At 43.2% G+C, this 12,760-nt stretch overlaps 1 protein-coding gene across 1 annotated transcript in view; it reads right to left on the bottom strand.

The window, feature by feature from the left end:
- Positions 1-12,760, bottom strand: part of PDE4B (phosphodiesterase 4B) — a 197,714-nt gene that overhangs the window by 171,299 nt on the left and 13,655 nt on the right. The window contains exon 2 of the mRNA XM_027719023.2: positions 1,204-1,315. Within this exon, the coding sequence (XP_027574824.1) occupies positions 1,204-1,245 (42 nt within the window). The 5' untranslated portion in view covers positions 1,246-1,315. The remainder of the gene's footprint in view (positions 1-1,203; positions 1,316-12,760) is intronic.

Here is a 12,760-nt window from a genome sequence, read left to right as displayed (position 1 = left end):
ATTTATCTTCTTTTTCTACCTCCCTCTGAATTTTGATCTCCACCCTGCTCTTTCCACCCTCCACAGACCTTTCCAAACCCACTTTACCATCTCCCCAAATCCCTTGGTTCATTTCCCCCATAAACTGTGCTCTTCCAGCCAGCACTGGGGGACTACAGAGAAAATGAGTGAGGTTTAATTTTCCAGGAACAGCTTGTTGGATTTGATCTTGGCAGTCTTTTCCAACCTAAATGATTCTGTGGTTCTATGAACTGCAAAGGCCTCTGTTGCCTCACAGGTTCTTCCACTGCACAAAATCAGGTCAAAAACACTCTTAGGAATTCCAGAAAGGAAAGCCTTGCCTTCTGTATGAGGATCTGACTCAACCTGCCCTTATTAATAGTCTTCATAGGACTACTTAATTATTTGTTATTATTCAAGAAGTGTCCAGAAGAGTTTTTCAGCTTCCCATTAGATTTCAGATGCCTGTTTTCATTAAAGTCAGTGAGGACTGAGCAAACTCAGCCTCATGCTCAGGCAAACTGACTATGAGCAGTGCAACACGTGCTCTAAGAGTGCAAAATAAACACTTATTTACTGGAGGAGTGCTACAGGTTACTCTAACTCTTAGGTTTGGCTCATCCACTGTGTTTTCCTTTACATTCCACCTGATTTCCTGTTTTTTGAGAGCCTCAGCTGTGACAAACAGGCCAATTAAGACTGTTTATCAGGCCATCATTACAAAGTGATACATTTCTCCAGAGAATGGGAACTGGAGTTTAATTAATAGGGGATTACCATGATGATTAGAAAGCGTAGAGATGGAATAACACATTTATCATCACATTAAGTGTTCAGCAACTGCAGTGGGGAGAGACAGTGGAACACTCATAAGCATGTAAGTGCAGCATACGAGTAAAGGTGGGATCCAGAACAGATATTCCGTAAGTCACACCAACATTCCCAGCTGGCTGCCCACACTACACTGACCAAAGACAGAGTATATGGTATGTAAGACTCCTCTAAACCTGTCATGGGGGTTGGTTTGTTCATTTTTAAATATGCTATGCTTATTTTCTGCTTATTAAATAATAATCTTCCAGGATTATCAAAGAGCACTCAAAGCAGAATCAGCTCATATTTCTGAAATAAGACAAAAACAGCTTTTTTATCGTTTTCATGAAGTACTGGGGAAAATAAAACATATCTTCAGAAGAAACTCACCTCATCTGCAGTTACTGTCATGACACTTCTGCTTTTCTTCATTATCAAGATTGAAGTGCACCTCGTTATAAAAAGCTCGTGTTGTTAAATCCAATTTCTTCAGATGGGCAATCTGAAAGAAAAAACATATTTCTGAATAACAAACTGGCTTTGATGACAAACTAACCATCACCATCACAGCTGATTTATAACTTGCTGCCCATTTTCACAGAATCATGGAATTGTTAAGGTTGGAAAAGACCTTTAAGATCATCAAGTCCAACCCTCAACCCAGCACCACCATGTTCATCACTAAACCATGTCCTCAAGTGCCACATCCACATGTTTTGAACATGTCCAGCAATGGTGACTCCACGGCTTCCCTGGGCATCCTGTTCCAGTGCTTTACAACCCTTTCCATGAAAAAACTTTCCATAATATTTAATCTTAACTTCCACTGGTGCAAGTTGAGGCTGTTTCCTCTTGTCTGTCTGGTTTTCCATAAAACATAGGCAGCAGATGTTCTGCAAGTGCAGCTCTGTAACTGTGAAAGGCCAATTCAATATTTAGCAAAATCATATTGAGAGCAACCAGCATTCCTAAGGCTCTGCAATCTAAGCCAGCCTTGAGACCAGCCCAGTAATCTGGGACCAAAGTTAACAGGTTTTTCTCTAAAATGTCTTTAATTGAGCCCTTTTCAGAGGTACAGCACAAAAGGTCTCCAAGAACAGCTTAAGGTGGCTCTCACAGAAGAAATTTGCATTTGTAATGTGATTCTAAAATTCAATGACAACTCCCAAACATTATTTATTATTACACTGTCACACACACTCCAGCCACTAAATCACAGCCTTCTGCAGAAGTGACACTGCAGCCACCTTGAACAAAGCAGGAATGAGAAGGGGAATAAAGCTCAGCCGAGTAGCTGAAGCAGCAGGAGAAAGCAGCACATGGGAATAACCTCCCTTGGAGTGTTCCCAGGCCCTTTCTTTTTATTGCTGTGGTTTAGTGCTAAGAAAAAAGCAGCATTCAAGATTATATAGAGAGAACACAGAGTTGTATTTTCCTTTTTTCCCCCAAAGAACAGGTAGAGCTGGAGTGCCACTTTTTGTGTGCTGGTTTATGTTCTCTCCTGTTTGGAAGGGGAAAAACCTCTTGGAAATCTCTTATTTGAGGTTGAAGATGGATGAAGGGCCCCTGTTCATAAACATCATTGCTGAAGCCACCACAAAAAGCTGTGCAACAGTTTCAGGCTTGGTGATGTCAGATTTCTAACACGCTGTTCACTTTGAGAAATCAAGGGGTTTTGTAGAATCATGGAATGGTTTGGGCTGGGAGGGACCTTAAAGCCCATTCCATTCCAGCCCCCACCAGACCAGGTCACTCAGAGATCCATCCAGCCTGGCCTTGAACACTTCCAGGGATGGGGAGTCCACAACCTCCCTCTTTTTCTGTATTCCATTCACCTCTCCATGCAGTGTAATTTCAGGAGAGCAACAAGCAATTCAGATCTCCTGCAAAACAGGGCTGCCAGACCCTGGCCACCATCAGCTGATGAGGAGCAGACATAGCATGAACATAAGGCACCTAATCTTCTTCCCTGCCACTGCCAGTAGCCAGGGTCCTGGAAAGCAGGAAACCTGCACCACCTGCTTTTCCTATGAGGTTCAAAGCCCTGGCAGCAGGTACTAAAGGATCTTACACAGCAAATGCTGGTTGCACAAAACCTTCCCACCCCACAATGAACTCAGGAGCCTGAACACTCAAACATGGCAGCTTGGCTTGGCTTCCAGGACAACACAACTGGGCCACCAAGGGTACAAATTCTGCCTGTGTTCAGGGTAAACACCATCTATTTTGCACCTCTACCTCTTCAAATTAAAAAAAGGCATCAGGACAAAGCTCACTATAATTCTCAGGCACAGCCCCTGAGTCTGAAGACACCACAGTCTCAAGGAGCCAACTGCTCATCTGCTCTTCCATGTGCCACAACAAACCTGATTCCCTTGAAAGCAGAGGGGAAAAAAGGGAGAAAACATAGGAAACAAAACAAACTCAAAGGAAACTCTAACATAAAGCTCTAACACTGCTGTAGCTGTCTTCCTGCAGTTCTGGTTGCAGCACAGGCACCTCCAGTTGTTTTCATTTCCTTAGGGCTCACCCATCCAACACACACATATCCCAGCCAAAGCATTCCCAGTGCTCAGATCCATGCCAGACAAAACTCACTGCCATTTCAGCAGTGCCAGTACATAGAGCTGGAGGATTCAAAGGAAAAGAGCTGAGGGATTTGTCTTCTAAAGCACTCCAACAGCTTCCCTCCACAAAAGGGAGCAAAGGACAGGTAACAAGGACTCTGCAACACTTCCCCCCAGGGCTATGTCCCCCCAGCATCCATCTCTGACTCACCAGAGCCAGAGTTGGAAAAACAGATTTATGGTCTGACAGAGCCCTCTCCTTCCAACAACAGCCTCCACACATCTCACAGAATACCATATTTGCTGAGTTGGAAAGGACCCACAAGGATCATCAAGTTCAGCACTCAGCCCTGCACATCCCCAAGAGTCACACCAGGTGCCCCAGAGGATCATCCAAACACTCCTGGAGCTCTGGCAGCCTTGGGGCCATCACCACTGCCCTGGGGAGCCTGTTCAGTGCCCAACCACCCTCTGGGGGAAGAACCTTCTTCTGAGATCCAACCTACACCTTCCCTGACACAACTCCAGGCCATTCCCTGGGGTCCTGTCCCTGGTCCCCACAGAGCAGAGATCAGTGCCTGCCCCTCCTCTTCCCCTCCCAAGGAAGTTGTAACTGCAATGAGGTCTCCCCTCAGTCTCCTCCAGCTGAACAGACCAAGTGCCCTCAGCCTCTCCTCACACAGTTTCCCCTCAGAGCCCTTCCCCATCTTTGTTGTTATTCCGCTCAAGGCCCTTCCCCATCTCCACTGCCCTCCTCTGGACACTCTCTAAGCACTCGGGGTGGGTTTAGATCTTGCAGCAGTGGAAGGGCTGTTAAAACCCTGACATGTGGTAGCACAGAGCATGGCAATGTTACATCTCTGCAAACCTCCCATGGTTTAGATCGACAGTACAATGAGATGACCTCACAGGCGTGAGAAAAGGCATGGAATTACAGAATGCAAAGTTGGATGGGACCTCAAGGATCACCTGGTCCAACCTCTTTTGGCAAAAGCACTGCCTAGACAAGATGGCCCAGCACCCTCTCCAGCTGAACCTTAAAAGTGTCCAGTGTTGGGAATTCATTGCTTCCCTGGGAAAATTATTCCAGCGGTTGATTGTTCTCATTGTGAAACATTTGCCTTCTGCCTCCAAGAGTCACTGTCCTATTAGCAGCATAAAAGTCATGCTACATCAGCAGAATAAAATTCTAGAATAAGTTTAATGATTTTATCAATCTTCAACAGCTAGGAGAAACTAAAAAGCCCTGCTATAAAATGAATCGGATGATACTGTCCCAGATATCGTGCAGGTAAAGATGACAATGACAGTGGTATGTATGCACAGACAACATGACATGAATAAATACATATTCCCCTGTAATATGTGGAGAAAATTCATAGAAAGAAAAAAAAAGGCAGTTACATCAACAGCAGAACGAAGCACACAACTGATTTGTGCTTAATAAAGCACAGATTCCAACACAAACCAGCTCACACTGTATTTGCCTCCTGAATAGATGTCAGTTCACAAAGTAACATCAATAAATCAGTAAATACATAATGAAGTGAAAAAACACACTCATAAGTATTCAAGAAAACTTCTTAGGATCACAGATTCATTAGGGTGGGAAAAGATTTTAAGACCAATGAGTCCAACCATCAATCCACCACCATGTTCACCACTAAACCATGTCCTCAAGTGCCACATCCACACATTCTCTGGGAAAACAAATCCGAAAGAATAAGAGTCTAAGAATGTCTCCTAAATTTTGCTGAACTTTAGTATTAGAACCAACACCAGGACATGAGAGATAGAGAGATGGACCAGACTGACTTGCAGATAATTTCTGTGAAAGCCTGAGTCCTCTCATACCACAACTTCCTTCCCTTTATAAATATTTATCGATTTGCCAAAGCAAATTTAACCAGAATATGAATAATTCTACAAGTCATCTTTTGTTTTGTTCTGTAGATTGCACTTCTGAAGAGCCCACCAAGAAAATTGAACACTTCCTTTAGTCATGACTAAGTTACTATTAAAATCTGACTCACTCTTTCTTGTGCCTTTATATAAAAGATCTGACACCTGGGACAAGGGAAAATAAACCAAATAAAAACACTCCAGAGAGCCTCACTCGGAGCTGTTTTTCTCCTGTACATTTTGTAATTCACGCAATCTTTTATGACAGAGTTGCTCTCCACCACCCAAAACCTCCAAAAATAAACTGTATCCCAGTGGCTGGTTATATGTGGGTAATAGGGAATGCTGAGAAGCAGCAAAGCTTTGAATTTGTTATTAAATTGCAAAGAAAAATATTCTTTCAGTGTTGCACTTGGGTCTAATCCATTTTGCTGGAATATAGGCAGGGTATGAGATTTCTTTTTACACCAAGTTCTTCCACCTCAAGTTTTTTGTGTTCTATGACTGTGTGTTTCAAAACTGCTGGTAAATACTCCAGCAGTTCCAGAGTGATAAAGCCTGATAGCCAAGGTATGAATTAACAGGGTTAAAAATGGGCAGTGGACAGGGGTGAGGATAAAGACACAGGGATGCATGGGATAGAGCTTGCTTTTCCTACACACTGGTTAAAAAATAGCTATTTAGCCTCATCCAGTGTGAAATCCACTATTTAAAGAAATTCCTAAAAGGCATCTTAATGTGCAAGTTCTGGTATGGTTTGGAATGGGAGACACACATTTCACCACGTCGCTGTTTTCCCACACATTTGGGCTTCTGCATGGGCAGGTTTAAAGCCACAGGGTGGTACAAGGAGCTGATTGACCCTCTCACCCCTAGAGATCCTCCTCTCCCATGAAACACAGGCAAGGCATGGCCAGGTTTACATTTTGCTGCTCCTGTGGTGCTGGGTCTTCAGATTAACAGAAGGTTTTGGCAAGCAGAGCTGTTTATCTGTCTCCTTTCAGACTCTAAATTCATTTCCTCCCACTTTTCAAGAAGGCAAGGCACAAAGATTGAAAGATAGTGAAAAACAAAACAAACCCCAGTGAAATTCAGATGACACAGCACTTCCTGCAGTCCCACACCTGCTTCTTCCTCACTGCCAGGGCCACAACACACATTCTTGGGGCAGGACTTTTTTCCTACCAACAAAATGCTGATTCTTACAGGTTCTGCAGAACCTGAGGATGATCAGAGATAAACCCAGACACCTGAATGGTGAAAGATTAGAGAAGCTTTGCTAAGGGAAGGGCTGGGATGAGGAAGATTATCTGATCACACAGAGAATTACATAATTTGTGAGCTGGGATTCAAACAACTGGATTCCTCTTAAAGGTCATCAAAACTTCACAGGGTGAAGCACATACTCAGACAGGGTGACAGTCATCAAAAAAAATTACAATCTCAGGTTTAGCTCTCCCAGACAAAATATATGGGCTCCTACTTAACACAGAAACATGGAATGGTTTGGTTGGAAGGGACCTTAAAGCTCATCCAGTCCCACCCCCTGCCATGGGATTGGGCAGCCACAGCTTCCCTGGGCAACAAGAAAGGAAGGAAAAGCTTGGAAATTTCATATAGTTCCTTGAAAGAAAAATGGATTTGACACTTGGTCAAAGGCAAGTCGAGGTATAAACAGCAACTGGTACCCAAACAGTTTGTATTTTACCTTAAACAAAACCAGCACATACAAAATATGAGAGCAATTCTTGGCCCTCAGATGGCTCAGGTGGTCAGTTTGCTACAAAAAAGGAATGGAGGTCATAGCCAGTGTGGCATGGGCACAGCAGGGACAGACAGGTAGCACCTTCACAAGCTGCACATCCAACAAATAAAACTTGAAAGAAATCCCAGGCAAATGTTTCTGCAGAAGTTACATCCCCCTGAAAAACTAGTTCTAGGGATTTCACCCTTTTCTTTTTACCCCACAGGCACACATATCTTGAGCCACAGAAGAATTATCTGCACCTTTTTTCCTTTCACCAATTTTGGTATTAAGCCCTAAATGTTTAGCTCTGTGACCACAGAACTACAGAATCATGGTTTGAAGAGACCTCCAAGACCATCCAGTCCAACCATCAACCCAGCACCACTATAATCACCCCTGAACCACGTCCCCAAGGGCCAAATCCAGATGTCCCCTGAATGCTTCCAGAGATGGTGACTCCACCACCTCCCTGGGCAACTTATTCAAAAGCCTGACCACTCATGCAGTGAAATTGTTTTTTGAATTATCTAAACCTCCCCTGGTACAGCTTGACATCCTGTCCCTTGTTCCCTGGGAGCAGAGCCCAACCCTCACCTGGCTCTACCCTCCTGTCAGGGAGTTGCAGAGAGTGAGAAGATCCCCCTTGAGCCTCCTTTTCTCCAGAAGGAGCCCCCCCAGCTGCTCAAACACCCTTATTCTGTCCAATTTCTTGGACACAGCCTCCCAAAAACACATACCTAAGAATTTCCCAAACAGTCCCTTTTTACTACTTATTTCATGAAGAAACAGTTGGTTTTTTTCAGTGACCTTTCCCCATTTCTTGTGAACAGGAACAACTAAACTGGTCTGCAGAGCTTATGGCAGCTCCGAGAAAATCACTCCTCCTCAGCAAACCCAATCTGTTCTAATTTTCATAAAAAGCTGAGAAGAATTCACAGCACTATGCAAAACAAAAGCAAGGGCATCTATTAGCACAAGTGCTTGTAACCCAGGAAAACTGACTCAGAAAATAAGGATTTCATAGAATCATGGAATGCTCTGGGTTGGGAGGGACCCTTCCACCCCCTGCCATGGGCAGGGACACCTTCCACTATCCCAGGTTGCTCCAAGCCCCGTCCAACCTGGCCTTGGACACTTCCAGGGATGGGGCAGCCACAGCTCCTCTGGGCAACCTGTGCCAGGGCCTCACCACCCTCACAGCCAAGAATTCCTTCCCAATATCCCATCTAACCCTGCCCTCTGGCAGTGGGAAGCCATTCTCCTTGTTCTGTCACTCTAGGCCCTTGGAAATAGTCTGTCTCCATCTTTTCTTCAGGCTCTCTTCAGGTACTGGAAGGCCACGATTAGGTCGCCCCAAAGCTTCTCTTCCCCAGGCTGACCAATCCCAATTCTCTCAGCCTTTCCTGGCAGCAGAGGGGCTCCACCCCTCTGAGCATCTTGGTGCCTCCTCTGGACTCACTCCAACAGTTCCATGTCCTTCCTGTGCTGCAACCAGAGCTGGAGGCAGATTTGCCCTGAGAGGTGTAACGAGCTTTATTTTTTATCACTGCAATTCTCCTATAAAATAACTTTGCTAACTCAGACCTACCAACATTATCCAGCTGGAGAACTGATTCCTCCAATGTGTCTTCTTCCAAGGCTGTTCTGAGCTTTGTCCTAATTGCCAACCTGTGAATTACAGGCTGACCATGCAAAACAAGTCTAAATTAGTTTGCTGGTTTAAGCCATCAGGCATCTGTGCCATGGGATAAGTTGCAAATTTATCTACAATATTAAATTAAACCAGTTCTTTTATTATAAAGGTGAATGTAATAGGCAGGACGCTCTTTGTAGATACTTGAGAAAGCTCTGTCAAAGTTCTGCAGGACCAAAAAAATCACCTTTAAAACTCCAGTGTTACCACTGGGTAAATTATCCTTATTAAAACAGTGTCTTAACTTTCATTAGGAGGTTCCTTACCGAGATATCACCAAGGTTAAGAGGATTGCAAAGACTCATCTTTTCTCTGGCAACCTAATCAGTAAAGCTGAGAATAACTAAGTCAATCTGTTCCAGAAATTGCAGTAACTCTTTGATTTCCAGCAGAGGGTTATCCAGGTTGTCATTGCTCTTCATTTATTTCAGTTACAACAGGAAAATCAATATTTTGCTTTTGTTAGGCCTCTGCAGAACCCACCTGAGATACAAGCAGTATTTTTCCCTGGAAAATATGATCATATTTTTTTAGGAAGCTTCTAGGCAAATATTAATAGAAGAAAGGATTTCAGGAAACATTATTCTGATTTCCTGACTATATTAGTAATTTTTAGATCTTATATATCTAAAACAGTTCTACTACTGTGGTCAAATGAAATTAAATTAAAAATCAGTTCTGACAGCACCAAAGGGCTCATTTAATAGTGTTACCTACCATAGAAGGATTTTCAAGGTAATAACTGAGAAAAGTGAAGCAGACTATTAAAGGATGCAATTTATATCTTCCTTGTTCCCTGTGCAAACGACTGGCAGAGCCTCCCACTCCTCGGAAAGCAGCTGAACAGCACTCAGAGAGCAAAGAACAATTATTATGATGCTTAAAAAAAAAAATCAGTTTAAAAATAAACCCCCAGAAAATGCACGCCAGGCAAATTTTTCCCCTTTAGATTTTTAAGCTGATTTTTTAAAAAATAGACTTCATGTTCCCTCTGTGTTTTTACTGGGAAAGGAGTATAATGCACTAAGCCTTGCTGGGCTCCACAGATAAGGGAAATGCTGCAGATCCCTTGGGATTAGCTGGATCAACAGTGTGGGGAAACTTACCGTGTTACCACCAGCTAATGCAGTCCTTGATTTACTTGATTTCCTGCCCCTGATTTACTTCTTCCCTTTCTAAACTCACCCAGAAGTTGCTCTGCTCCAAGAGGAAATGTTCTCAGATCCTCAGATCTCTCTTTCCCCTGCGGTTTTTATGGGAAGAGGAAAGTTCAAATAGGCAGCAAGAAGGATTCTTTTCCTTTAATTTTTCTTTCTAATATTAGAGCCGTGCAGCAAAGACACACAATGACTCCAAGCTCAGAAGAGCAGAATCAAGCCTACAAATAGAGACCATCCTTGGAAGAACACATCCTCCAGAAGCCTTGTAACACAGGAATATTCCCAACCTTGCCTTTGACTTTGAAAAAACACTAAAGAATAGTGGGGAAAGATGAAATGAAAAATCAGGACAGCAAGAGGTCCCTGGAGAACCAAATTAAAGCTGAGATCTGCAAAAGAGTGACCTGGTCTAGTGGAAGTTGTCCCTGCCCATGGCAAGGGGTGGAGCGAGATGGGCTTTAAGGTCCCTTCCAAACCATTCCATGATTTCCAGATGACTTATAAAACGGGATATGAGGGGCTGAACAAGCAGGACACAGCAGCATCTTCAAACAGCACCTGGGAAAGGAGCTCTCCATGAAGCAGCCCCGTGGTTTTCTGTCCAAGACAGTGATGCTCAGGTAGGTCCTGCATGTCCTCAGAAACACAGCCCTGTGGGCCAGGAAACACCACCCAACAAACAATTTCATTGCCGGGGGCCAAACCTATCCCATGGCCAATTAGAGTAAATGCTTTCACAGAGACCAGGTAACCAGCTCTTCTGACCACAGGCACACACAAAAACCAAATAAATGGGAAAAACGGGGCCCTGTGCCAGGGCAAACAGATGCTGGTGGTTTTCACTGCCCTCATGTCCCCCCTTCCCCAGGAACGAGGATTCTGCAGCTGATAAACTGCATTTCCATAAATCCTTCATCCTAGACTGCTCATAAAAGACAGCCCTCTAAGGAGTCCAAGGAAGGGGAAATCAGAATCAGGGAGAGACCTCTGTGTGCTGCTAAATGAGGACAAAATGAGGTTACTTGTAGAGTAACAGCATCCAGCCACACACAATTTATTGTTTCTAACACTGCCTGTCTGCAGTAGCATTTCTGTTAATGAAATACGAAGGATTTCTTTTCTTAGATCACAGATTTTGTGCAGCAATAGCTCTGTTATTAAGTACAGGAATAATCACTCCCTGCTCTGGTGCATTGGCTCAAAAATTTTATAAATTTTATAAAATACCCTAGAACATGCACATCATCCCTTTACAGAAAGGCCCCTTTTCATCCAGGAGCAGAGAATAATTCCAATTCAACTCCACATCTCACCTGCAAAGGCAAAGCCATTGGGAGTATTAAAGGCATGACGATCAACTACAAACTTGATTTATCCTGGGTTTTTTTCCATGCTTGCAATTTCCAGAATGAAATTTCTGTCTGCCCATCCAATAAAAAAAGAAAATGAAGACTAAAAGGAAAAGCATTTGGTCTTCTGCAAACACACACATTTTCTACCAGCCACTGGCTAAGACCACATCTGTTACAATATATCACTTCATATATTTTAAGAGGCATCTATGACAACACTAATTTATAACAGGAGGTTTATGGAAAAAAATTGATTTAGAGGAATATTTAAGCTTTCTTATTCCAGGATTTTACTTGTAGCCAAAGCAGATGTTACTGTTTCCTTACATTACTGCTGTTTTCTTTTCTTCAGTATCTGATATTTTGCTTGTTGGGAAAATATTTGCATTATCTTAGATTCCAGGCTGAAATTATCAGCATTTTTTTAAAGAAATGAAAGAATACTTCAGCTCACTCTGCAATTTGCTCCAAAATCAAGTGCTGTTAACTGAGGTGAAAGTGAACATTTGCTTCAAACTTTGCATTGTAATTTTTCCCTGGTTATTAAAAACTCTTCAAACCTTTAATTATGGGGGGGTGATACTGCCAGCACTCGGTGTCTGCCTCTTGCTGAACACTTTAGAAAGTTTTTATCCAATTCAATCACTTCAAACAGTGCAATTAATGAAGAGAGCCCTGTTCAGTAACCCCTTCGTGCAGCATCTCAGTGCTCTGGAGCAAGGAATTATCTTTTCACAGGGATGAGCTCCATGTCTCAGTCCTTTTGTGTGTCCCCACAAAAAGTCTGGCGCTTTTTTTTTTTTTTTCAAATTATCGTCAAAATTCAAATATATGTCCAAATTATTCAATGGTAAAGGTGCAAAGGGAACTGCAGAACTGGAAAGTCCAAAATATAGGGATGTATGACAGTCCCAGGTTGTTCAAAGCGTGGTCAGAGGAATCCCAACCTGGTCCCATCCAGAAAATTCCTATTTCTCTGCACGCAGGGGGCAATTTTCAGCAATTACAGCAACTGAAAAGGGAGTCTTGATGTCAAAATTACTTTAAGCTGAAAGAGGATAGATTTGGATTGAATATTGGGAATGAATTCCTGGCTGTGAGGGGGGTGAGGCCCTGGCACAGGTTGCCCAGAGAAGCTGTGGCTGCCCCATCCCTGGAAGTGTCCAAAGCCAGGCTGGACAGGGCTTGGAGCAACTTGGGATAATGGAAGGCATCCCTGTCCATGGCAGGGGGTGGAACTAGATGGGCTTTAGGGTCCCTTCCAACCCAAACCATGATTCTGTGCAAAGTCAGCATACTGGTATCTGTAGATGCAATAATTGTCTTTGGCCTATAAAGCAAGAGAAGCTCAACTACTGCTGAAGAGGAGGCTGGAAACTCCAATTAATATTCCTCTTCTAAAAAGATTTGAAAATTTGGTGGTAAAAGGCAGTTCCTCACCTTTGCTGCCACAAAGCAAAAGAATGTATTGGAATTATTTGAGTTCATTTTTAAACAGGCAATTCAATTCTCTTGGCCATAGATGC

This window comes from Pipra filicauda, unplaced genomic scaffold (assembly GCF_003945595.2).
Source record: "Pipra filicauda isolate LSUMZ 115617 unplaced genomic scaffold, ASM394559v2 scaffold295_size919547_pilon, whole genome shotgun sequence".
NCBI classification, from domain to species: Eukaryota; Metazoa; Chordata; class Aves; order Passeriformes; family Pipridae; genus Pipra; species Pipra filicauda.
Note: the sequence above shows the minus strand (reverse complement) of the source record. Positions and strands in the feature narration are given on the sequence as shown.